The following is a 27,848-nucleotide window of genomic DNA, read 5'->3' as shown; positions in this document are numbered from 1 at the left end:
ATTATAATAATAGCAGACCTACTAAGCATATGATTTATACTTCAGGGGTAGTTCTAACTATGACTTTCAAAACAAGAATGCATTTGTTTGTTTATTTTCATTTAAAACCCCCTGCTTTCTCAGGCATTTTTGAACATCTGTTAGCTGAATCCTTTACATGTGTATTCATTTAGATACATGTATATAAGTAAAAGTTATAAATATTGACATTTTTTAAGCCTGAGACCCATACCATAACTTAGGCCATGATTATTTTTATATGTGGTTTTAGTGTACTCTGAAAAACCTCACCTTGGCTGTACTTCCTGTGTGCCACAGTTTGACTGTAAGGATTGTTTTAAATTCAAATTTTACAAAAAAGTGGAAGAAAATAATGAAATAATGGATTGTGTGGCATTTCTGATGTGCGGCATTCAGAAATAGTGAATTGTATCTGCACACTCATTCTTTTGTGGTAGAAACCTGAGAATTTGATGTGTGAAATCTGTCTGCCATTAGTTTTCAAAAACTTCAGGGTTTGCAGGTTTTGAAGGTACCAAGAAGTTTGAGTATGGGCCAGCACTCAACTGTGCCAGGCAATGTCCAAGCACAGAATGGAAAGAAACGTGCACAGACATGTATGTACCCATTCTGCATGATGATCACATAAGCCCACTTTCCTTAGAAACCAGGCTAAAGAAACAGGTGGAAATGGGCAAATAAACAAGAATTCTTGAGAGATATTAGTCAACAATATAAACTGTAGTACCCAGTGGTCTGGCTTTTGCAAAGGTTTTAGTCAATGCCATTACAAAGAAGAGTCTGAAGTAGGATAATGAAGCATCTTTGGTAGATGTTTATAGTATTCTCTCCCCAGGTAAGAGAGGCAGTGCATGAGAGAAGGACCAAATGTGCCCAACTGAATAATTTACACACGAAGAATGAAAACACAGGGAATACTCAAGTCTGGCCGGTGTGGAAATGGTGAAGTTGCTCAGAAATATGATGAAGAAAAAAAGGCTATAATGGACAGATGCTTTTGGAATGTTATCAAAAAAGACATGTCTGTAAGACCTGGTGAAGGTTTACCACAGTACCAGTAGAAGAATTAGAGGAGAAAAGTGTCATGGAAATGGCAGGGGGGGGAATTTAAAGATGTGCGGCACAGTGTTGAAGACAACTGGCAGAGCTGTAAGCATTGCTTAAAAGGAGGACTTAAATATTAGCCAGAATATTTTTTAAGGAGTGCATGGCGGTGGAAGGGGTTTGAGATGAAAATGATTGAGAGGACCTCCAGACAGCAGCTGTAAGAGTTGTGGAGAGGAAATTGCAGTAGAGAGCACATTCTTCCAAAGTGAAAAAGGTTGCTTAGAAAGTAAGAGAGAAGAAAGAGCTGGAGCATGGGTGTAAGGGATGCTAGGAACCATTAGCTGTGAGATTCAGATAGGGTTGGAAAGTCTGGGCCACCCCTTTTGTTTTCCCAAAGGCCTTGCCCTTTCCTGTTACGTACCTGGATACCATATGACTTAAATAGAAGTTGAGGTGCTAATCCTGGAGAGTGATTGCTTAATGGAACTAGATCCTAAATGCTTTGAGTTACTATCCTCAAACATGGACGAGGACTAAAGAGAAGTGCAATAAATTAACTTGCAACCTTTTTTTCCCTCCTGTCAGTTGAGAGCGTCCTCATTGAAATAATGCTCTTTCTGCAGAAACGGGGTGCAAAGGTTCCATTTTGCATTCACTTTTGCCATAACCTTACAGTATTGTTGTGTGAATTTTTTTGTCTCTTAGTTTCCCTATATATTTTAAAGAGCATATCTTCTTAACTCCTGTATGGATCTTTTTATGAGATTTAATTGATGACTGAAAAGTATTTTTCAAGTCTTGAAAGACAAGGTAGAAGGGAGAATTATATGAAATACATGGCTATAATAGACAAAATGGTTATGCTTATAGATGTAAGTGATGAAACTTTGCCTCATTAAAAGATCTGAACCTGTCAACTATCCTTTAAATTGATTGTGGAATCCGGGAAAAATCCACTATGACCCACAACCACTCTCTAAATGTTGTCATAATTTATCAAACACATAGAGGGGTCCTAGGTTGAAACAGATGAAGATGGTATTGCTTTTTCAGTTCTAGGGAATGATACATGTAGATCAGGCTAAGAGTCATTAGTAAGGTAGTAGTTATTCATACTATATATGTTTTAAAAAAATCAGTATGGAGTTGAATTTGTGAACAAACTAAAAGGACTGTCCTTAAAGGCCAGCTATGTATCTGCAAAAGATGAGTGAGCAGTTCTTTTTTGGAATGCTGCATGATACAAAGGTGAATAATGTCACCTTCTCCCCCCTCCCTTTAGTCAGAAAGGATTGCTTATATTTGAAAACGCTATAAATGGATCTTTTAAATGTTCAGTGCTTTTTCCTGGGAGCCCTGAGAGCTTGATGTTAAGGAGGGAAAGTGATTCTAATCTCAACATGGACTGGGCTGTGCTCTAATTTTATATACAGTCCCCATTGTCAGAGTGATACTTTCAGTGTGTTTTTTCTCCCTATAAATAGACAGTTTCCTTCCAAAGGAAATGAAACTGTTTGAAATAGAGGGATCTGTGTTTCTTTGAAAATCACATGCAATTGTTCTTGTGTTATAAAATAAGAAGAGCCTTTGACAGAATTCCAAATAATTATCTTTAATCTCTGTCTCATGCAGGCATATTAAAATGAACACAAAGCCTTATAAACCCTGAAGTAGGTTATTTAGAATCCAATCTCCCTTCAGGTAAATCACAGTAGCAAAGACTTTGCGGGGCTAGTCAGGATGCACAAGGAATTCCGTCCACTCTCTTATCCATGTTTTGATCAAATGGTAGGCTTGATACCATTCTGAAGTAGTGGGTATGGTCAGCAATACAAAGTATTAACATTATTAAAACTGTTAGGGCAGATTCTCCACTAACATAAAGCAGTGTAACTGCATTCAAATTATTGACTTCGTGCCAATTTATAGCAGCTTGAGAGATAGTCTTTAGCATGGTACTGTACTTCTCCATAACTATGCGAATGTACAAAGATACATGGATACTTACAGATACCTTTTAAAACCTCACTCTTAGTGAGTAGTTAGTCTTGGTGTATCTGTTTTAAGAACTGAGTTTCCAAGGTCTTTAAATGGGATTAATGTTTCAGGCACAATGCTCATCTACCAAAGCAAGTTAGTCCCATGCTTTGTGTATCAGTCAAAAATGCAGATACTTTGTCTATAGAGAAATGCACTAGGTAAATGTTATTTATTATGATGCCTATTTTCCTTCCTCTTATGTGAAAATGAACCATTCTTTCTTCAAAGTCACTCTGCTTATACTTTCCATAAAAAGATGGGGAAATAAGGTTGCACTTTATTTTTTTTTTTTTTAAAGCTATCTTTGATGGTTTTCATTGAATAAGCATTTTGCTTCCATACATTAAGCTGTATTGAATCCAAGGTAATAGCTTCTTCCTCTAGTTATGATTTTCTTCTGATGCTCCTTGGTGTTTTCTTTTGTTGCGGATCCCACAGGGCCATCTCCACATAGCCCAGGTTCCTCAAGGCGAGCAAGTCCAAATCACGCAGGACAGTGAGGTAAGTCAAAAGTTTGGGTGCCCATGGAGCAGGCGTTGGTCAGAACTTAGGGGCCTGATTCTAAAACCATACCTCTGAGATCTGTTACAATACACTACGGAGACCAGTGGGGGTGGAAGTGAGAGCGTGTCGTGGAGCTGGGATGAAATGTGCTTTATGGCCATTTCTTTTTGGTTGGTTGGTTTTGGTTTTTTTTTTGGGGGGTGGGGTGGGGGGGTGGGTTTGGGTTTTTTGTTTGTTTTTTTTCCCCTCAACCAGCCAAGAGAGCTCTCTGTGTGTATTACACTAATGATTGTTGTATATGGCTGATGGTCTTTGCTGGAAATTTAGTACTTAGAGTATTATAGGAAACCAGCTTAGGTGGTTGCACTGCCATTGAGAAAGGAAAATATTTTAGTTAGGTTTATGAACTAAATGTATTCAGAATACTCAGTGTCTTTAATTGTGGGAACTGTTGAACAGGAGTTGGAGAAACCTCCAGACGCCATCTAGTAAAGATATGAGGACGAGGGGTAATGGATTTAAACTGAAAGAGGGTAGGTTTAGATTAGATACTAGGAAAAAATTCTTTACTGTGAAGGTAGTGAGGCACTGGAACAGGTTGCCCAGGGAAGCTGTGGATGCTCCATCCCTGGCAGTGTTCAAGGCCAGGTTGGATGGGGCTTTGAGCAACCTGGTCTAGTGGAAGTTGTCCCTGCCCATGGCAGGGGCGTTGGAACTAGGTGACCTTTAAGCTCCCTTCCAGCCCAAACCATTCTATGATATATTGCAGAATGAAGTGAACTTACCTTCGTTACTGATCAAGTAATCTGGCACTGCAGTATTTACACTTTGTAATTTTTTCCATAAAAATAGTACATTAGAATGGAAATGGATAAATCCAGTACTGAACCCTTCATTTTTTACTTTTTTTTTTTTTACCCCCACTCAGGTAAAACAGCTGTTAAAGCCAGCTGAATTTACCTGGGAGAGAATGCTATTGTTATTTAAGAATGTATAGAGGCTTCTGACTGCTAAGACTGCTGTTAGATTTCTTGTGCACTTAGTTTATTTACATGAAGAAGCAATAGCAAAATAGAGGTTAAACATAAATGCAGACTACAATTTTAATCTGTATGATTTCCCTGTAGAGTTTTTTTTTTACTCAACGTTAAGCATATCTGCCTGTGAGTTAGTTTAATCCGTTTCCAAAGTACCCTAAATCACATCTCATAAAACCACTTCTGGTGTGGAGGACTACTGTTAACACAGGGAGCTATTGTAGAATAAATATTATCATAAATATTATATAAATATTATCATTAAAGGCAGTCTCCTTTGAAGAGCTTGTCAGACCTAAAGAGAAATAAGAAAGGATCAAAATGGTCTGGGTCTAAAGGAATGCATAGTGTGCTACAATAAAACTGAAGCGGTTCTTGGGTAAAGAGCCACTGGAAAAATTATGATTCAGCACATACTAGTTGTAATTGATCCTGAGGTTCAAGCACGCCCCGGTGTCCATTGGCTTCATCTGAAGTTCCCGTATGTAAGACTTTTAAGGACTGCATTTGTCCGTGACAGATGAAAACATCTGGTTTTAAATTTATTACAATGTACACAGCTTCAAATAAAGGGAAATGCTGCCAGTAAAAGAAAATGCAGAAAACACGCAAATCAAAGAATTGGTATTTTTTCCTCAAAGAAGTGTGCTATTTCACTGCAAGTCTCTGGGTTTGGGAAGCTGTTTTTTCTTAATCTAAGTGTACTTTTGAAAAGACACCTTTGAGCATATGAATAAAAGTTTCATTTTGTAAAGATACTGCTTTCCTTTTTAGACTTTGTAGGTACAGTTTCCTTTAAAAGAGTTTACATTATTGAGATTTTTTTGTAATAGATGTAATTCCTGTAATAGAACTGTGTTTGTCTTTGGAATTGAATTTTGATAAAATAAAAAAATGTGTTAGCACAGGCAGTAACATTATAACAACAAATAGTAAATAGCACTCCATACATGTAAAAGTGTTACACTGCTAATTCTAGTTTAGTAAGGGTTTGACTTAAATTTGTGGTTTTATATAAATAAGGAAAAACAAAAATCTTACCTCAAAAGCAATACAAACAAACTTTGCATTAAATACTGTACATTCTAGAGTAACTTTCAAAAAGCAAAACATGCTGGTGCTGAAAAACCTTCTTGCTTTTTAGTCTTTTTATCCTCTGTGGTTCAAGTGCTGACCATTGAATTGTAGCTGGATTGCCAAAATAACCCTCAGCAGAATTTCCTAAATTAATACATTTCCTTAATATTGAAGTTGTTTAATAATGAGATGAGAAAGAGGCCTTTTTCAGGACAGAGGAACTTTTTAAATTCCAAAGTTGTGTTTATTGTCAATGCTCTTATTTTACAGGGAAACCTGCAGATACATCAAGTTCACGTGGGTCAAGACGGGCAGGTAGGAACAGAACTGAGTTTTAAGCAGTATTTTACTTTGGTCTTTAAAATTAATGTTGCAATTGGAATGATCTCACATTATTAGTGGCTGTTTTAAAGAGCAAAATCTGTTCTGGTTTTTCTGTTTAAATAGACAACTTGCAAAATGATAAAACGTAAGCTAAGTATTTTTGTCTGTGGACTCAAAGAATTTGACTAAGCTTATTTCATTACTCGTGCAACATACTTTATCCTTGTGTTTTATACTTTCTTGTCTTTGGCCTCTTCACTTTTACATTTACTAACTGGATTGATTACATTGTGTGCAGTATGTTCTTTTCTGTTATCAACTGTCACTATGGCCAGATGTGGACTGCAGTCCGTGCAAACCTAAGAACATTTATTGCTGAGGTTTAAGCAGCTATTTTTTCATTATATGGCTGTCTTGGGAGAAACAGATCTTTCACATCTGCTTTTGTTCTTTTTGATAAGATGGCTTTATTAGGTGCTTATGCATACATGAGGTAAGAAAAAGAAGCTTTTACTTTGAGTGATGAGTCAATAAGTGATTAAATTAGCAGAATTTCCATGTCAGGTGTCAGCAAATTGCTAACATTTGATCTCAGACACACTTTACTAAATGTTGAGCTATATAGAAATATCCACAGCACAAAAATATTCCTGTAAGAAGCTTTCTAGCCAGGCCACTTGAATAAATGTGTTATGAATTTTTTTGTTCCTGTTGAATATTAATAAGTTGAGACATATGGCTAGAACTTGAATGCTGCCCTGAATTGAAAAGGCTCACATCCTGAAGGTGCTTGAACACAAAGGCCTTGAGAAACTACCAGTACTCTGAACTTTTGACCACATACAGTATTTGTGTGGGGAAGCAATCTAACTTGTATTTAAAAAACAAAAATACCCCCCACCACCACTTTAAGTGTTCTTTACTGAGACTTTAATCAGAAGTACTTCTGCAGAAGTGAGATGAGGAAAGGTGATTTTTTGGAGACGTGTCAGAACCTTTGTTGTAGTACTTACTGTTCTTTTTTGCCTCCTTTGTGAAATACTGCTATCCAAATTGCATCTTCTTAAAAGACTGATGTTGGGTTGTGTTATGTCTCTCTGAGAGTGGCATGTAGACTAAGTTAGTTTTTTGGGGTTTTTTGGTTTTGTTTTTTTTTTTTTTTAATTATAGCCCAGTCCCATTATTTTCCCCTTTAAATATCTACTCATAACAAGTATTCCACAAATTGCATCTCTCTTTCTTAAATAGAACCAAAGAATGTAGTTTAAAACGTTGTTGTGAGTTCATGCTGTTTTTAAGGGAAATGGTTGTATGACCATATTTTCCTGACCCCCCCCATGTTAGGCAGGGAGAGGTGAGTCCTTTCATACAACAGTAGCATTCAGCCGTGTCTCATGCTAAAATAGTGACGGAGTAAAAAACTGTAAACTCTGTAGAGTAGTAAAAAATTTTGAAACTCGTAAGTGCCCTTAAGTGGAGTCTTGCTGATCTTCTGAGCAGTTGCATTAGTACATGCGGAATAAGGCTACACTGGAAGAAAGGTATTCTAAAAGTATGTGTTTGTAAATGTGTGCATACATGTGTCTGTGCATATATGTGGATATGTGATATATGTTTGTTGAAGTGTGCGAGAGCACACACAAGATAGGGAAGAAAAGCATGATTTAATCTTTGTTGTTGAAATTAACATCACCTTATCCATATAAATGCATCTGTACTATTACATCGTATATCACATTTGGGATAATCTTGTTTCTGCCTAAGTGGTTGTGTCTGCACATGTCTATGTAGGAAATCAGTTTAGCATCCAGTTTTGGGGTTTTTAACTAACTGTACTCTGGGCCCTGCTTTTAAACTTTCCTTGAACACAGATGGTGAAGTGCTGGTTTTTTTTTTTTCTTCATGCATTCAGCTGCATTTTGGTGCAAAAGAGTAACTGCTGTCTCTTGAGCATCAACAGCCAGGCGTTGTCACACTTCAGTGGCTATCTGTGCAAATTCACAGGAACCCTGAAGCTCCTCTGAAAGTATTTGCTGCTTAACTTTTTTCCAGTGGACCAAAAAATAGGAGCAAGCAAATATTTAGGGGATTTTTATCTCCATTCTGTGTTAGATATTGAAACCTTCATCAGCAGTTTAAGCCATGTGGGCCTGTTTTGCACTCAAGTGGATGAGTAGCACTCACATGATTCCTTGCAACAGCTCCGTGTGTGTTATGCGAGGGGGTAGAGGGGAGGTCTGTGGCTCCACTGGCTTCTGCTCATCAGCTGATCTGTGTTAAGTGACCATTTTTTGAACTATTAGCTCATAAAAATTGCAAAGGAAAATGAGTTAAACTAAACTGCGTTTGTGGTTTAAGAATGGAAGTTGAAACTAATACATTTTCCTTGGCACTTGTAGTGGGATAAGAGCACAAAAACCTGTCATATGATATGGTTCAGTGGTAATATAAGTCGTAACAATCCAGTAGCTTGCAATCATCTGTACATGACCTGTGATCAAAGAGACTTCTGTAGTTTTCCCACCTGTCCATTGCTTTTCAGGAGAGTGGCTTTTTCTTCCATGTTTTGAACTCTAATGCCCGCTGCCAAGGGACACTGAAGAATATTGATAAGGAAAGTGAATGATGTGGCATTTCTGTTAACGAATATTTTTAGCTGGCTAATATATACTTACTAATGGTACTAGATACTAGATCTTAGCTTGCCTACTAAATATTCCCTTTGAAAATTGATCTCATGCTGCTGTTTTCCACATCTTATTGTACACTTAACAGATGTCAGGTATTCTCTCTATTCAGGTGAGGTTTAGTACTGCTGCCTGATGCAGGCTTTCGCTCTGAATCACAAGTAAAAGGTTTACAAGAAGGTGGGACTGCAATGCATAAAGTTCTTAGCTTCAAATGAACTAAAGCATAAAATGGCATAAGTCTACTTATCAGTATTTTATCGGTAAAATTTCCAAGGCGATACGTATGTTTTAAGCTTTGTAATACCAGTAATAAATAGTAGCTTCTCTGCAGAATGCTGCCAGTTGTTTATTTTAACTCCTTCCCCCCCCCGAATTGTCTGTCCTGGTAGTTGCACTGAATTTAGATCTTGTTTTTCTGGCACCATTGTTCGTGGAACTAATGAAATCATGCCAAAAAGAATGCTGTCTACCTACACATGTGTTCTATTAGTTGAAAGTTTCATATTTCAGTGCACGTTTAATAAAAATACCAAACTGCAAAAATAATTAGACTTCATATTAACTAACACTTGAAGCCTTGGACCAGTGGGAATCTTTTTGGACTTTGCATTTTATACTTTTGAATTACTAGAAGTTTTCTAACTTGTTTCTCTCTTTCCTCTGATTACCTGCTCTCCTTTCTCCCTAACTCCATCCTTTTCTTCCTTTGAGCTTCAGTGTTCTGCATCCCAGGAGGTGTTCAGTGTGTGTCCTGCACAAGCTGACGTAGTGCCAATGTTCAGAAATATACATGCGGTGTAAAGAGGCAGAACAAGAGAATTTCAGTAGTTTGCCATTCCTTGATTCTACATTTTAGACACTCCATTTTGTACACCCTCACAGCCAGTTTCTCCAATTTAGAAATTAATTAAAATTACACCAGGCAAATGGTCTTCAACTAATAGCCTTAGTTCTTAAATTAAAAAGTTAATGCACTTTAAAATCTAAAGTATGATCATATGTATTCCTGGAGAGCTGACAATTTGTTCTGCTCAATGAATGAAAAATTAATAAGAGTAGCAGCATTTAATTCACTTAGTATCAGTATCTGTAGGTAAGTTAGAAGCAGCTGGAGAATCCGGAACAAACAGCATGTATGATAGGTTTAGCAGAAAAAAAGCTAGCCAGTGTAAATTGCTTCTGTAGTATCAGTCGTCTTACTGTGTGCATATGAAATATGCAGAATTGCTTCTGCTACATTACATTTTTCAAAAAAACCCCAAACTTGGCATCTTATATAGTTGTAGACACAGTCTCTTCCAGATAAATTTGTAATCAAAGTGGTGTGCTGGGACCCATCCATAACTGTTGAGTTACATATACGTAGAGAGAGAGGGGATCACATTAATAACACATTTTTCTGCTGCTTAATGAGGTATTTGTATGCAGCGGTGTTTGCATTATCTTTTTCTGAACTTTTACTCTGACCTTGCTGCTATGAGCTTTATGGCAGCTCTGAGGTCTAGGGGAGTTCAGATACCGGGCTGTGGAGGTAGCTTACCCAGTGAGCTTTAGAAAAGCATCCTCATATGTGTAATGATGGTATGAGAGTATATGAATCTGTGATCAGAGAAGATACGCTTGGAAAATTGCTGTAGTGATGGAGAAAATACAGCAGACTTCAGTGCTGCGAAGTAGCAGCTAGCTGCTGTTGGGTCTGAAAGGTTAGAATATAGACGTGTATGAGAAATAGATCAGTGAGAGTTTGTCTTTAATGTCCTCAGGAGCAGTATGAATCTGATGTCTCGTTCAGATCTGTTTTCAATACACATAGTACACCCTGTAATACAGCTCAGAAGGAGATATGACCTCATCACCTATGTTTGAAACATCTGTCCGATTTCTGTACTCTGCTGTAGTCTGAAGTAAAGGGCAAGCTGTTAAATCTTGGAGGAGTGGAAAAGGGGGAGAAATGCTTCCAAATGTTCAGGGGAAAAAAAACCCTATTCTAGTAATCCCACATAATATCCAGTGAATCTTTTCTGTGACTGGATCAAACTAAAATGAAAATAGGTTGGTTTGTAGAGGAAACTATTTACAAACCTATGGGACAGTCTTAAACCAACTCTTCTAACATCTGTTTTTTGTATCTCTGTTTACCTCCCTGATCGTTATTGAGATATTCACACCTTGCTTTTCAGTGAGGGCACCACACTTTTTTAAGGTCGGATTTAATCCACAACTCGAGCATGATTTTCAGTTATACAAACAAAAAATGTGTTGACATATTAACTTGGGCTTCTGCTCACTTTTATCCATTTTGCAGATGTTGTTTTATTGGGAAACTGTTTAATATATTTTCTGAATATGCATTTTAATTGCCTTTACTCTAAGGCTTTGGAACAGATACTGCAGTTTCTATCAATATTAACAACTTCAATAATAACATATTATCCAAAACAGAGGAGAGTACCATCTTCCACTGTTCTTAATTTTCATATAGTGCATCTAATTGAAAAGTTCTAGATTTAAAAATACTAAAATTCTTTATTCAAGTTCCTCAGTCAAGAATTAATACAAGTAGGAGTTTTTTTCCTGTCCCTAATTTTTAAGCAGTAGAGGGCAGTAGTATTAAGATGATTGTCAGTTACTTTCTCAGCGAAAGCTTGAAGAAATGAGGAGGAAATTTGAAGTGCAAGAAATGTGCTGCTCCGACATCAACCTTGTAAACTGTCGTACCATGGGGACAGAGACACATTCACAGCGTGAGTCTTTCTGCATGCATTGCTGACATAGGGTCTGTGTGTGCACGCGTGTGTGCTTGTGTGCAAATGAGAGAAAGGAAGACGACCTTAACTTCTGCCCCGGCTGCTGTAGTAGATTGAAAAGGCTTTCTCTTGTTTCAGCATATCTGCTTTGAATAATATGCACGGAGAAACAAACAGGATTGTTAGAAGAAAAACAACAAAATTAAAACTCCAATATAGTTCAGCTGGAACTTAAAAACTGCTCATATCGTTTAAAAAAAAAAAAAAAAGATTATTTCAAACCGATACTTCCTCAATAATAGGTTGTACTAAAGTCTTGCACGTCTGCTCTATTTTTAGGAGCAAAAATGAAGAGAATAGTTTTGAAACAAGATGTGCTTTATGCAGATTTCACATAGAAGCACAATGTATTTATGGATAAAGTAAGATTGCTTAAAATACTTAAGTGTGAGCATTTTAATTACAAGATTTTTTTTTTTTTTGGTTGAAGGTAGTCCTTTGTGCACATACACTCTTTAATTTGGCATTCCATAGAAGAGGTGTTCTCCGCTTTGACTGCTCCTCAAAGTAGATCATCAAAAACACCCACCATGCTTTCTAGTTTTGAAAACTTAGTTTGCTAGAGGAAGTAGTATTTTAACAAATTAAAATTGAGAAATTTAATTTTAAAGCAGTTAAGTGTATTATAACTTAAAAATGTGTATGGATTAAAAAAAAAGCTTGGGGGAAAAACCCCTACTACTTAGGTGATCAGTAACATACAAAATATCTCTAGAAAAATGAATACTATAGGAAAAAGGGTAACATATTTGTGTTAAGTGTGGGTAACTAAAAAAGTAGCTGTAATAAACTGTTAGGTGTAGTTTAACTGCAGAATTTAAAATGCTTTTGTAGGTTTGCACCTACTCTGTAATTGTAAACAGGGTAAGACGCTGTCCAGTAAGAGAGCAACTGATCTCCAGTGGTCCTTGTTGTCAATCGTTCTGTATAACATTCCTGAAACAAATCTGTGCAAATTGTTTACTCCAGGTTATTATATTTGATGATAGAACAACAGAATTCTTCTACCCCAATATGGGGAGACAGTACTTGGGGAAAATACAGTCCTTCAATGGCAGTCAACAAAACATAACAAAATAGGAAAAAAAAACCACAGAAGGGGAACTGCTACTTAAGAGGTATTGATGGGAAAATGCATTCTCTGTATTTACAGACTGCAAAACTAATTCTGATATTTAATTGCAAATGCCATATTTTTTTTACTACGTAACATAATTTATCCACTTTTGGGGAGAATGATGAGTGATTTAGAAGCTCATTGAAAGTCAGCAGGCCTTGCTCTATAAATGAGTTAACATTTTTGAAAAACACCTGTGTTGCAAATTCAGGGATTCTGTATTGTTTTGTTAAGACTTAAATACTAATGTAGTTATGGTGACGGGGCCATTTCTTTCCACGTCTGTGCCGCTGAGTTGCGAGATCCTTCTGCCTTTCCGCTGTCTTGGAGAGCCTGAAAGTGAATGCACTTTTTTAAAACAATGAGAATATGTACTGGTTCTTTGTGTCTAATTTTACTTCTGTCCCTGTCAATAATGTAAAATTTCAGAGATGAGTTTTTGGATGATGAAGTTCACTAATCAGTACAGAAAGCTGTAGCAGATATTGAAAAGTCACCATGACTGGAAAGTAGCTTCAAATTCTATCCTTACGGTTTTAAATTTCAAAATGTGTAAAATGTTTTCTTTGTTTTCTTTAAAGACTGGAAAACCTAAATATTTTGCTAGCACATTTTTTAATCTTCTGTTACTTAACAAGTGATTAATAGTTTGGGGTTTTTTTAATTGTTTTTATATTTAAGGTGAAGAAAAAAGTCCTGAGTCTTTTAATTTTTTTTATTTATTTTGGTGAGAGTTTCACTGCATTAACCTGACCACATCCAGTAATTTTTGTCAGGTTTTTTTTATTGCTTAGAGATGTATTGTAACTCTTTCCTCAAAACTAAAATTTGTTTAAAAAGGAGTGGGAAGGGCAACCCTGGCAAATTTTGAGCAGTGTACAAAAAAGGATACCTAGTTGCTGCTATTTATACAAGTCTTCTCCTTCACCTTGTTGAGATTTAAGTTGTTTTTTTTTCCATTGTGCTGTCTCCATCTTTTTACTCATTTACAGTGCATGCTGCTGGGAAGGCAGTAAAAAAATCTTTTGTACCAGAGAGTCAGCGGTATCAGATCCCTGCAGACGTTATTGGGTCATAAGTTTCATTTACAAACTGGCTGCATTTAGTTTTCTTTCTGCACTATTTTGTGCCAGAAGATACTGCTTTGTTTTATGGAGAAAACCAGCTATGTCCATGTCTGATACATCACCAAGAACAGTATGCTGAACTGGGTCAAGAGGAAAAACTTTTTTCCAGCAGCATGGCCCATTCTCAAATGTAGTAATTGTTACACCTGACTGCCATCAGTACTTCAACATTTTCCACTCTAAGACATGTTTATGACTGTATTTTCTATTCCAAGATGTAGCAGGTATACATTGGCGCTCCCTTGAAGTAGTTTAGTGCTCTTGAAATTGGACTTTATTTCATTCATCATGATGGATGAATATTTCCCCATTTTCAGAGTGCTTAGCAGGCACTTCTAGAGCCTCTTTTCCATATGTTATTTAAGTTTACATGACATCAGTTGAAGAACAGACAAGACAAAATGAGTCCTTGCCCTGGTGTATGCAGAAAATGTACAGCTCTTTAGGGGTTTTTGGTTGTATCAAGTAGTAGTGGCACCATTTCCCAGCCTTTTCAATACTTAACTAAAATTAGCTATCTAAATGCCATGCTGCTAAGAAGAAATAATAGCTTAGATGAATTTACTTTCTTTAGGATATCTCCAGCTATTGAAAAGAACCTTTCATGGGCCGGTTGCTGATCCTGAATGCCGGGTTAACTTGGTTTCTTTTAATCAACCTTGAGTAGGGACTGATTAAAAGACTCTTTGCAAAATTAGCAAATATTTTTGCATTTTCTTCTCTCAACTTTAAAGCAGCCTTTATATGGTGATGAAATAGAAGGCAACATCTTTGTGTAAGTGTGGGATGGCACAAGCAGTAACTATTATACATTTGTTCCCTTAATGCACAAAAGAACTGATCTGCTGTGTGGTGAAGTTTTCATCTAAATGTAATGGAGGGTGGAAAGAGTACTTTATGGTGCTTTTCAGATAAATGTATCCAAATAAATTTTACATGTGGGAAAGGAAGGAAACAAGGAAGAAAGAAACGGGCTTAACTAAGTTTATCAGGAGTGGAAGAAAGGAATTGCTGCTTTGGAGATAAAGCAAGTATTAGGTTGTTTTAGTGTACTTAAGGTTTGGTGTGTAGATATTTATATGTTGTAGACTATCAAAGGTCATTCGTTGTTGTTAATCTGCAGTTCAGCACCAGGTTTAAAATGTGAGCTTAAGAAATCATGAGCACGTCTGCCCTCTGCTCTCTGTCTCTCCACTGAAGTTCACTAGCGCTCATCAGGTGCATAGCACTGGTCTGAGACTTACAAAGCCATTTCTGTTTTACCATTTGATAGAAGGACAAGCATCTTCGTTCCATAGTGCTTCTTGAAAAATGCTGAGCTTTCCTTTGAATTCCTCATCAGCCACTTCGTGATTGTTATTTGCTGACATTTGCTCTGCTTTTTTATGTGAAGTCCTTGATCTTGTCTTGTGGGCAGCTGTAATTGTGATGCCTTTCATTTTATTGTGATAATACTTCGTCTCATCCAGGATCTTAGTATAGCACCTAAGAGATAACATGTAAGAAAGTTTGCAGTTGCCCTTTCAAGTCAACTTGTTTAAGAAGTTTTTCCCTATCTACTAATGATCATTAGTTACCATATATCAACACCCACACAGTGTTTTGTCTTTTTTTTTTTTTTTTTTTTTTTTTTTTTTGTCTTTTCCAATTTGGGACCCAGCCTACCTTTATGTGCTGGGGAAAAAAAAAAAAAAATCTCTGCTGAAGGCAAAGTAAACAAAGTGTCCAGCAGCAAAATCTCATATTTATGGCATTTTTTTGTCACTTCAGCTTTTGGCAAAGTGTGACAATAAAGAAATAGCTTCCCATTAATAACAGAGGATTCAAATTTGACCCTGCTTTCATGCTTCATTTCAGTGACGCAGGTAAAGATTTGTTTTGGGAGCAAACAGTAAATTCCAGCAGATACTTGGCTGTAAGCACATAATATAATGTCTGTGTTTTAAACATAGAGTTTTTCCCTAGCGCTTCTCAAGATTTAGACATTATGTCACGCAACTATTTTTGTCTTCTGTTCAGAAGTCCCAGCTCCCAATACAATGTCTCTCTTAATGACCCGCGGAGCCTTGCACTGTTACCTTTCTCACATCACGAACTTGGTTGTTTTTCTTTGGCTTGCTGATCAAAAGTAGTAAAAAGTACAGAGATATGTTAAAATCAGCCATTATTTTAATACTGGTATGTATTAGGATTTTTTTTTTTCCAAATTACTTGTTTCCATTTGTAAAAATGTTCTGAGTGGTGGAAAGAATTAATAAAGGTGATCTGTTAATCTCTTATAGGTACTTTCTTTGATACAGTCCCTGAGTGACAGAGTCCATAGAGTGATCTGTGGTGGTTGTAAAGCAAGACTGTTTAATGAAGGTTTTGGAAAAGGATAATATTTTCTGTCATCCTTTTTTATTTTTCTCCTAAGAGGGTGGGTTGTTCCATTAAAATTCCATTCAAGCAGACAGGAGCATTTATAATGCTCCAAAGAATATGTTCTCTATTTTGGAGTATATTATGTTCTTTATTCACCCAAATCTTGTTTTAATATTGCTGTAAACTTAATAAGAAGAGATGAGATATGAAGTGATAATCTTTTAAATATAAGGAAAAATAATTTTCTCCACCTTCATAGAAGGCATAGGTCTAAGCTGTCTCTTATTAGAGATTTTGGTAATAAAAATCTCTGCTTGTAGAATAGCAGTCATCACAAAGCTATCTTGCTGTGCTAATCTAGAGAAATCATTTCTTTTTTGTTTTGTTTATTTTTTTTTAGTGCTCTTCATTTATGATTTTTCTCATCATGTGATATGAGCCCTGTCTTTATGCTGCAGATTTGCCCTTATCCCATCACTGTTCCACTTTCTATGCTCTAATAGTTCTATGCTCAGTTATTTTAAATATTAGGGATGCCTCTAGCATCATGTGTGTGTTCAGAAACCACTGTCCCACATTCCAGATTCCAACCCAAGAAGGATTTTGGGAATGGCTGGTACAATTGGACTGTCAGTGCCTGTGATGGGTTGATACTGGATACATTATAATGCTAATATCCTTGGCTGGATACCAACTACTTGCTTGCTGCTGGCAGACCCTGATGATTGCTTAGCTGTTCAACGTGGAGAGATCTTGTTTCATCCTGATGAAAAACAAAATAAGTGTGTGCATGTGTACGTGTTGTCAGGTTACTAAATGGCAAGTACAGAGTTCAGGCCATTAACATAATTAATCTTTCCACTATGTTAAGCACAACAGTAAATCTTGATGACTTAAATCTGTTTCCAGATTTCTGTGTTGTCTGCCTATGTTAAATGATCAATGGGATTTTGTGGTATTTCACAAATGGTGGTCATGATTTTGGAAATCTTTTGTGACCAATTTAAGTACGTGGAGATGAGAAACGGCTCCCCTTTTTTGTCTCCTCTCCATTAAAACAATTGCTTTTTGCCAAGTTTGGTCACAAAAGCTATCCCTTTTTGAAAATTAAACCACAGTGGCTCGATTGCAAATGAAGAATGAGCCTATCTTTTTTTAGAATAAAACCTGTATGATTTACCCAATTTTTTCAGGGTTTTAACAAGATAATGTTAAACATAGTGAGATTTGACCAGTTGATTGAATTTTATGTCTGTTGTTCATGTATTTAATCCTTTCCATAGTTCAAATAAATTTTCAGTCCAATTTTCCAGAATCCTTAAAACATTTCAGTCTTTCTGAGCGAATATGTAATAAACTGAAGAAGGATGATCAAAGAGCCTCATTTTGTGAGTTGTATGCTGATTGAAACAAACCATATAGGATGCCATATAGTTCAGTGTATTTTTTAATAGTTAATGTGTGTTTCTATTTCAAGTGCATACATTAAAAAAACTACAAGATGACCACTTTGTTGCTTATTTTAGGCATTGAAATCCCACATCAACAGCATGTTTTTAATTTCTGATTTCAGATGCTATTTTAATTAGCTGCAATATATTTACTTTAGTCGAAGTACATCTATGTATTACTGTGAGTAACATTTGGAAAGTATGTTTGGAAAATCATCCATTGTAGCTTGCCTTAGCCATTTCTTTAGTGTTCTGTAAACAAAATTCTTCTTTGTGGAATAAGTACTTTAAATTATAAACTTGCTCATTTTATTTGATCCAGTCTGCTGGGATTAATTGTTGTATACTGGCTCCATCAATTATTCAGCTAGAGCTATCAGTTTCTGACTGATCTGGAAGCAAAAAGCAGTACTGCTTAACACGCAGATATTCTTTTTTCTTTGATAGAAACTTTGGGCTCCAACAAGGGTTGAGCTATGAATGAATCTGTTTTATAAATTGCTTCCTTTTTTTACAACTATTTTTATTCCTGAAATATGTCATTCCATGCTTCTGGAATGTTGCTAAGTATTTGTGTTAAACAGCAGAAGTGTTACAGAGTTCACCAGGAGGAAGTGTTCGAATTAAGTTATTTATCATGTTAGTGTGATTTTCTAGTTAACTGTTTTGTTACAGGTGGCTCGTGATGCCACTGAAAATGAGGTATCTCAGTCCCACACTAATGACACAGAAGTACCACCGTCTTCAGATCCAGCCCGTCTTACACTTAGCTTGTGTATGATTTCCAAGACTCGCTCTGTTTTGCTTCTGAGTTGGTACTACGGTGTTGACTAAGTCAGTTCATGGGTTTCACTGACAAAGACGCTGAGCATTGCAGAAGTTGCTGTAATGCATCAAATTGAGTCAGAGGCAAAATGTCAGTGGTGCCAGTAAATAAGTAGATATAACAGCTAGCAATGAAAAAATACTGAACAGTACTTCTCAATTCCAGAACTGTGTTGTGAGATTTTTGGTTTTTGAGTTTTTCTTTTAGCAGAAGGCAGGTATTACAGCATTTTGCATAAATAACGGTAGGGAGACAATAGTGAGCAGTTTGAGGATAGGACATGTGCTATACTGTAAGAATGAACAAAGGAGATGTCCACATAGAGAGGAGAAAGCTGTAAGAAAGACCGAAGCAGAGGCCATGCTCTGAGAAATGAATGACGTTGTTTCAACAATGGCACAGTGACTTTTGTTGTTGACTTTGCTGGGATCGTGTTTTCCTTCAAGGTGTGTTTTATAATAGGTCAGTACATAAAAAAGACCTTGTCAGGGGGTAGAAATGAGTTGTAAGTGTACAGAAAAGAGAACATCTCCTAGTGTTGTGTACAGAGGTATGTCCAAAATCAATAGTGAAGGTAAAAATTTTGCCTATGATATTCACTCTGTGTGTCTCACCCAGCCATATGCTAATGGACTGCATTTTGGTGTGAACCCTGATTTTAAGTCTCCTCAGGGAATGACTATTCTGTCTGTATATCTGTGCACTACCAGAGAACAGGATGCTGATCTTCAAAGGTGTATGGTAAAATACCAAATGATTTTACTTTTTGGTGTGTATTTTTCTTATCTGAAACCTGAAGAAAGGAGTGATCAGTGTATCATTTATTGTGAATTAAAGGAAATAAGACTTAGACTTGCGTAATGGGAATCGAACTGTCAAAAACATGTTATTGGCCTAATTCTTTTCCAAGTGGTGCTAACAGTTTTACCATTATTTGGAGTCCGTTTAGGCCAACACTGAACTCTTAACAGCAACAAAAAAATTACTCATGAGTTTCATGATTGTATTGCGTGACCATTCATGTCAGTATATACTTAAAAGCCCCAAACACAGGGAACAGATGCTCCTTCTTCCATGGAGATTTTCCAAATTAAGATGATTTTCATTTGTGTCCACGTACATTATCTGAAGTAGATAAGTAGTAGTTGAGGAAATCCAGGATTCTGAATTATTGACCTAGAAATGGGTAGATAAAACTATTCAGGGGGCACTTTCTTCTGTTCTTTTATAGCATTATATGAGAGCATTTGCTAAGTTCATCAGTTGTAAATGTCTTCATTAGAAATGCTCCTTTCCTTTGGGAAAATTTAATTTAGATCACTTGCTTTGAAGAATACAAGTCTTGGCATACTAATATCTGGGTCTTTCTGGAGGTATTTTATTGAAGATACACAGATGCTTTAGTTTTCCATGTGTTGAATAGTGTCTTTTTCATTATTATGGGAAGATAGTGGAATATATTTGGAGACTGCTGTCAAACTTGATTTTTTAAAAAAATCTGTCGCCTTTAAAAGAGCAGAATTTTGTCTCGCTGATGATAGTATAGATCGAGACTGACTTGGTTAATGAAAAAGGAATGACACCCTTACAAAGTCAGTACCTCTGAAGTCGGAATTGGGCCCTCTTTTTCTGTGAACATATCTTTTAATAGTAAGACAACACATTTAATGGCTTGCAACACTGCCAGAAGCTACAGTTAAGTATCACTAAATTTTAACTGTCCTTCTCACCGTACAGTAATTTCGTATCACTTGATTTTCTGGAAAGCTCCGATGAAAACTTGCAGCAAAGCTAACAGAGTCAGAGGAATAAAAGAATTCCTAGAATGTTGCAAAATAGCTGACCGAATGGACGATATTACTGCTCTTGATCTGCTTGCCAGCAGCAGCAGCACTAGTGCGTTAATATCAGTCTCTTGCTTCCTGTAGCACTTTTCAACGTGCAATCACGCTATAGCAAACCGTTAGCGAAGTCAGTGCTTTGTTAGCTTTGGTCAAGGCTGATGACTTCTGTGGTGTGTTGGAAACCGGCACCTTCCAGAGAGAAGTACTGACATTCCATGTTTTTAACAGTTTTAATCTTATTTCCTGTTCCATTACATCAGACTAAGCCAGATTGTTTCATAAGCATTTATTGTTCGTTTTATAATTTTTTCCCTGCCTGAAGTATTGAGTAGAAAAGCTTTTCCTTTCAGCCTCTATCTAAAAGCTATATAAATTGTAAAATTGTAACAGTGCAATCCTACTTCTCAGACTTTGTCAATACTGACTGAGAGAGAATTTGACCTTCCTCATTGTTTCTCTCCTTAATTGACATTTCCAGACAAATCTGTATTTTTTTTTTCTCTCCAGAATTTCCTGTAATGAAAAACTCACATCCTTTTAACTGTGGACTAGTGCATAATTGTAAAAAAAAGGAAGTATAGTTCATAAAAAAAAAAAAAAAAATCAATGCTATTTAAATTATCCCCTGAAAGTGAATAGTATCTCTTTAAATCTGTTTTGCTTAGACCAGGAAAACACAACTGACAAGTTGGTGGTTTTCCGCAGCTCCAATTCTGTAATGGCACATGGCATCCAGCAGCTCTTATTCCAAGTATTTGCAAACACTAATGATCAAGAAAAGAACTTAAAAGTCACAGACTTCAGCCATTGTGGTTAATTGGTTTGTTTTTTATTAGTCAGACCTTGATGTCAGTACAAGAACTGACATTTATTTTGAATTTTTTCTAAATTCATACAAATGCCATATTAATTCCAAATGTTGAATTTGTTGAGAATTGCGTTTTCCATTTCAAGTAAAACATTTTATTAAAATGATAAATTGATTTGTCATCTGTTTGCATTTTTACTGTAATTATTATTAAAGCAGAAATTGGTGCAAAATGTTTGAATGAAATAAAAATCCTTGCATTTTTCAATCCAACTTAGTGCAAAAATCAAAAGCTAAAAAATTCCCCAGACTTCCTCTTTCCTGATTTGGAAAGTTCTTTCTGTATTTGCTTCAGTGAGAAAAACTGCAATATAATAAGCAGTAAAAACAGGGAAATAGGGGAGTAAAAACACACACACACACACACACACACTCTACTTAGTTTTGTGGTAGTCAAACCAAAATATGTCAAAATGAAATGTTTTTGTGAGGGGAAAGATAAAAGTAAAAATTGTTTTCAGTGTTAAAAAACAATAAAAAAAATCCAGTCTGCTTTAGAGTCATCTTTTTAAAGAGTATGAACTTGCACAGTAATAATAATGATAGCTGCCTCCTGTGAGGCTATGATGTATTTAGTTTTATGGTCCATTAAGTTTTATGGTTCATATGACACTATCTGCTTTGTTGTTGATAGCATCTCACTGGAAGGAATGGTTTATGCCAGGCTATATAAGCAGCAAGAGCTCATGTTTAAAAAGCGTTGTCTGTGTTAAATTTTACTAACGTATGTGGTCCTTACTCCTGTGAAATTAAGAATAGGTGCATATGCAGGTTTCCTCAAGCGTGTAGCCTATGTAGCTTTGTTGCAGGTGCTATGGAAGTTGAATTAACCCCCCCCCCAGAAGACCCAAGCAGTGACTTCTGAGTTGTGACCATGCTCAGCATGATGCCGGGGCATTGAGTTTGCGATGCATTCTTAGAGAAAGTTACTTTAAAATTATGCTTTTTCCTTCATATCTGTAATTGTTATGGACAGTGCAAAGACTTAAGTCTGTAGCTAAGAGGAGAATCGTTTTGAGAATAGCTACTTTAAAAATGAAAAAGATTGGAGGAACAGTTCCCATATGCCTCTCTCAGTGAAGCCTGTTATTGAAATACTGTTGGGGAATGATGGTGTCGCAGCCAGCGCAGTAGTTACAAAATACAAACAAACTTAACATTATTTTCTCTGACCAATAGATGCTGTCAGGAATTAAAAGAACAGTTTAAAGGCATAATTTGGTAGCTGTGGGCTTTTTCAGAAAGACTATATATGCTGTAAAGGAAATCTACTGCTGAACAAAAATATCTTGTTTCAGTGAACAAAGTTTTACAATCTAGTAATAAAAACAGAGCTACAGGGCAAGGTTAACAGCAGAGTGGGATTCTGGAGCATCCTGAGACATTTGCATTCCTCAGCAGCATAGATGATTCTGGCTGGGATATTTTTGCAAATACATAAACCATGCTTCCTAAGCATTGTTGTGAAACCTTCATTTGAAGTGTGAATGCATCATAGTTGAGACCAGCCCTTATTACTGATCAAAGAAAATTATGCTCCCTCCATTAGAAAATATATAGGAAATATGTAACACTTAAATATATGGGTATAAAAGAATTTGGTTATATGAATTGCATCTATGTCATCTTGATAGCAAAGAAGTTTGTTGTTGTGTAGAAGTTTGCAGCGTTGATGGGTTTTTTTGATGCTAAACATGGCCAGCACTTCAGTTACGGAGACTTTTCAGTGTTAATTATTTCCTTCATCATCTTATAAGTTGGTGGGCACTAGGCAACATTTCTTCTAAAATCTCTGTTCTAAACTATGGAAGAGATGTAAGTCTTTTAAGCTATAATGTTCTATTGTAGCCTCAAAAATATGAGAGTTGAATGGAGAACTCAATGAAATGGAGGACCCAGATGCCTTTTTAAATGAGATTGGATTAGGTACATCCCCGTAAAAAAAGCACAGGCCTTATTTTTATATTTTGGAATCAGTGTTGATAGGTAGCAGGGAACCTTTGTTTTTGAGAGCATGGGCATGACAGAAGCCAGCTCTTTGACTTCCACAGTTTTTGCACAGACTTCTCTGGTACTAGAATATTGTATTTTGTGTAAGCTGTAAATTCAAAGTTGCTTTAGAATTATTTTGACTCTGGAGTTTTTTTCCTGTGGAAAAACAGGCATGGATCTTCTGTTCTCAGGATTATATAGCACTATCTTAAGAATTAGCTTAAATAAAATCTTCTTTTTTTTTTGTGTCCTGTTCTTTGAAGCCTTTTTGAGCTGCTCGTTGTAGGTCAAAAAGTAGACTTTCTCTAGTCTCCTACATTTTATTTACAATAGTCATCCATATGTCTAATCAGGGGCATGTTTCTCCCTCAGGATAGTCTTTGGCATCTTTTTTCTTTAGTTGCTCCAGGAAAAGTTTGGCTCCTTAAGAATCTTCTTATTTTGGCTGTGCTTTGGTTTCCCCTGGTCTCTGTTCTCATAGCGCCATCAAAGGCTGCCTTCCTGGCTCCTGGCTGTTCTGACATTCCTTCTTGGTTGTGCTTTTTGCTGAAACTTCATGAATATACTGCGCTAGTGCCTTTGAAGTATGTTCATGCCACTTTTGTGTAACTGGTTTCAAAGACCTAACAGCCTTTCTCCAATTCAGAGTGATTTGGGCAACTTAGTCCCTTGGGTTCCGCAGTGACTGCCAGGTAAAACTTCAGCAGCTTCATCGCTGTCAGGCTTCCAGCTCTTTTATCCCAGTGTGGGCAGGAGCACAAAGGTTCTGGCACAACACCATAAATGTGATTTCAAATTATGACTTCATGTAAAAATCACAACATTTGAGTGTGAGTGGTAATTGAGATCAGAAAATACAAGGGAGTGCCACTTTTTTTCCTTCTCATTTTCTGCGTGGTTTGATATTCCTGTGTTAGTGTCATTTCAGTTGAGTTACTTGAGACTGCTTTCCTCATCAATATCGTATTTTTCATTATAAATCAGTCCTGTCAATGTTATGTTATAGAGTTAATCCTTCCTCCACAGCCTTTCATGGTAGCAACGTGAGAGCTCTCAAAAACTTATTTCAGGAAAAAACTTAATTGTGCCAGGTCATCATGCTCTCACTAGCAAGGTGCAGTGTTAGGGACAGCTCCTTTAAAAGCTGAGGTTTTGAGACAAAGTACATGTAGAGGGTTGTGAAGGTTATGTTGTTATTTTGCATAGCCAACTTGGAACAGGATATATAACTAAAAAAAAACCAACACAAAAGCGCACATGCAGTCTTTCAAAAATCTCATGTGATTGCTGAATTCCATGTGGTACAAGGCATAAAAAGAAAATAGAAGATGTCCTCAGTGGGAGAACGGAGGATGTAAAACATGCATCGGAGTTGAAATTTGCTAGGCATACAGGGAAGTTTAAATAAGAATGGACTGAACACAACAAAAAGGAATACGGTTGGACAGTAACAGCTGGTTTTGACACACTTGAGACACTTAACAATTTTCTTTTAACTCTGAAAGAGAAAGGTAACTATTAAATTGAATCAAAAAATTGGAACAGTGCTGCATTCCAGTAAGATTTGAAATACAGGGGAGGGATGCGTTTTTACCTTCTAAGACAGAAGGTGCTAAAAGTGGTTAAAATCATAGAAAACCCTGTGGCTAATCAAAGTCTCAAGAACCATTTTTTCAATTTTGAAGGATATTTTTTTTTTTATTGTTTCTGTGATAAGAGATCAGATTGTGATAGCAATGTGATGGAAGAGCCTCAGAAGCAAAATGCTTTTTAAAGCAGTAGAATTTGTCCATCAAAGGAAGCCACTCAGTTTGTGGTAAAAACTATGGATACAGCTGTGCTGCTCTGGGTATGAGGAAGAATACAAAATACTGCAGGAGAAGAGACCCGCAGCTACAAACCATCTGGATCATAGAGCTGGAGTCCAGCAGAAATATGTGTTAAATATTTTATTTTGTTTAATCCAGGAGCTCTGCCTCCTCATGAGGACAGGAGGGTCATAACAACAGCCCATAAAAAGCATAATTGTATTTTTATTTGCATTTTAATCTTTTTGAAAGAGACAGTTTTCTCAGATTATCATTTGAGTTCAGTTCAACATCAGAGATGCTCTGTTGAAAATTACAGCATGGTTTTGATAGCACAGAGCAGTGATGGCCAATGGACAGCCCAAGGGGACAATTTGGCCTGCCAGAAGTATTTATTGACTGGATGCATGGTCATTGCAGCAGTCTTGTCTGTATTCATATGCTAGAAAAATCTCTTCTGAGTCTCAGCAGCACTGTCACTATATTTGGATATGTACTCAGCTGGGAGGAAAGGCGATAAATAATATGCTGGAGTTAGTCCGACTTATGGTCAGTAGAGCTTGTGTACTGGAAAGGGCCCCACGGAGGAGGCAGAAGATGGCGTGTGGCTTTAAGCTAAAATGTTCAGGTTGTGGGTTGGTTTGTGCACTGGGGGAGGATTGGGAGCAGAAGAGGAGAGGGTAATGTCTGGAGGTAGGGTGAGCCTGGGGACAGAAGAAGAGCGAGGGCAGGGAGGAGGAACGAAGGAGCACTGCTCTTTTGTGGTTACTCAGCGTGCAGCTTCTGGTGGGTTGGACAGATCCAGGGCTAGTACGTGTGGGAGGAGAGGAGCTGCATTTGGGTGTCTGGAGTAGTGGATTTCAGAAGAGGTGGTATAGCTGAGTTTTAAGTTTAAAAAAGAGAGGAGAGAGACATCTCAATGTAGAGTGTCAAATCCACGCAATGTCAGTAACGCATTCGGAGAAGCACAAGAGGGTGTGCAGAAAGGTCACACTGGAGGGGTAGCTATTACTACTGTCCTGTCCTGCGTAGGCTAGGAAGAGATGCAGAAGAGATTCTTATGTGAGAAATTGAATCAGTAGCCTAAGAATACTGATGGGTAAAGATAAGTTGCGGACTGGTTGTAAATCCGCAAATTCTGCACCCCGCTCCCCCCGCCACCCCCCAAAACAACAAAACATAGGAAGCCCCAGGACTGCGACAGTACCAAAATGACTTAAGCTTTCTCACTTTATACCCTTCTTTTTACCTCTGTGTAATCAGAACCAAAGCTCAGGAACTGGTATGTGTAGTTGCTAAAAAAAAAAAAAAAAAATTATGCACCGGTAGAGTCAAAAAGAGGAGGTGGTTTTGGCTTTCATACAGCTATGTGAAAAGTTTACATGATTCTTCTTTGAGAGGCCAGCTGACCATCAGCCACTAACTGGTATTGCCAAATAGAGCAAATGGGTGATATCCCACTAGAATATAAAGATTGCTCTTTTGACTGCAGATATACGATTAGCCAATGAAATACAAAACTATTAGACATTTTATGTTTGCAGACATTGTTTCTAGAGTTTTTGCCAAAAGCACAGTGGAACAAAGACCAGAGTTAAATTTAGTACATGTCAACCTGATCAAAACCAACTATACACAAACAAAGCCTGTCCAGATTCAGACACAATGTGGCCTGCAGTTGCCAGAGCTACCACAGAGGATGGGATCTTGCAGAAAATACTTAAAACTTTACAGCAGGAGTCTTGAGGCAGCATATCTCCAGTGTCAGTTTGTGAATTCAGTAGGCCTGGTAATGACTAGAGGAGATTTTAAGGTAGCAAACTGAGGTTTTCATTATTTTGTTCAAAGCAAGTGTTTAAAAAGATACACTATGACTATTCAATCTTTTTTATTTCTTTTAATCCAAAAGTTTACAGTAGCCTCAGATCCATTAAAACTCTTGCAAACCAATCTGTACTGGATACTGCTAAATTGCAGAATAGCAGCAACGATGCATTTGAGTATTACCTTTGGACATTTTGTCCAATGGAAGAATGAAAACAATAATGCCTACACTGCGTATAAAGTGATGTCTGAAAGACTTGGACTGAAAGATCTCATGAGACTAAGATATTAGTAATGGTTTTGGTTTTGTCTTAGGAAGATGGCACTGTGTGGGTCTGCAATGGGAAAGAACAGTTACAAGGAGCTGGGACGTCTCATGAGCTTGTCCTGTGGTTGTGTGTTTGAGTCGACCCAGATAGGCACAGGATACAGTAGCGGAAGATAGATGCACAAATTCCAGGAGGAAAGAAGGTGATTTTGTCAAAAACATTTCAAGCAGGCAGGCTCTATAAGATGAGACCATGAATGCCAAGACACAGAATCAGTGAGCAAGCCCCATTAGCTTAGCAGTACCAGTACTTCAAGGGAGCCCAGAAGGTTCAAGCAGTGGCACAGAGAGCGTTTTCCGAACCGAACAATAAATAACTTAACCGCAAGGTTGACTGTAAATATTTCATGTTATGTTAGTGTTGGTCTTTAAATCTTTTAATGTGTCTCCGAGTTCTGACTTGGAAGGGGGATGGGACGTTAGGGACTTTTAACAGCTGAGCTTCCCTGTCCTGGAGTCTGGGCAAGGTGTTGTGAAATGCTTTCTGCCTGTACGCAGCCAGTTGGAAAGAAAGGCACAGTGAAGCCATGCTCCAGCAAGTGTTTGAGCACTGAGTGAGCACAAAACCACCACACGAGGCCAGATTGTTCCAGCTCCTTAAATTTTCCTCTTGAGCTGATCTTTTAATTTAGGAGAAATAAACTCTTCCAGCTGTGCAGAACAACCTGTGTTATCTTGTCACCTTTACCTTTGAGTACTGCCTGTCTGTATCTCATCAGCAGGAGAAAATGATGATTATTGAGTCCTTGCAG

The 27,848-nt window shown here is 37.1% G+C and overlaps 1 protein-coding gene across 5 annotated transcripts in view; it reads left to right on the top strand.

Annotated features, from left to right (window-relative positions):
• The window catches only part of LOC115345353 (BTG3 associated nuclear protein), a 154,808-nt gene that overhangs the window by 80,644 nt on the left and 46,316 nt on the right, over positions 1-27,848 (top strand). For 2 of the 5 annotated variants that reach the window (XM_030023920.1, XM_041125653.1), the window contains exons 10-11: positions 3,547-3,609; positions 5,997-6,041. In XM_030023920.1, the coding sequence (XP_029879780.1) occupies positions 3,547-3,609; positions 5,997-6,041 (108 nt within the window). Of the gene's footprint in view, positions 1-856; positions 1,171-3,537; positions 3,610-5,996; positions 6,042-27,848 lie in introns of those variants that run through there. The other 3 variants (XM_030023919.1, XM_041125652.1, XR_005933108.1) reach the window with 2 other exon arrangements.

Source organism: Aquila chrysaetos, chromosome 9, assembly GCF_900496995.4.
Source record: "Aquila chrysaetos chrysaetos chromosome 9, bAquChr1.4, whole genome shotgun sequence".
NCBI lineage: Eukaryota > Metazoa > Chordata > Aves > Accipitriformes > Accipitridae > Aquila > Aquila chrysaetos.
The sequence above is the reverse complement of the archived record's forward strand: the minus strand, read 5'-3'. Positions and strand labels throughout refer to the sequence as shown.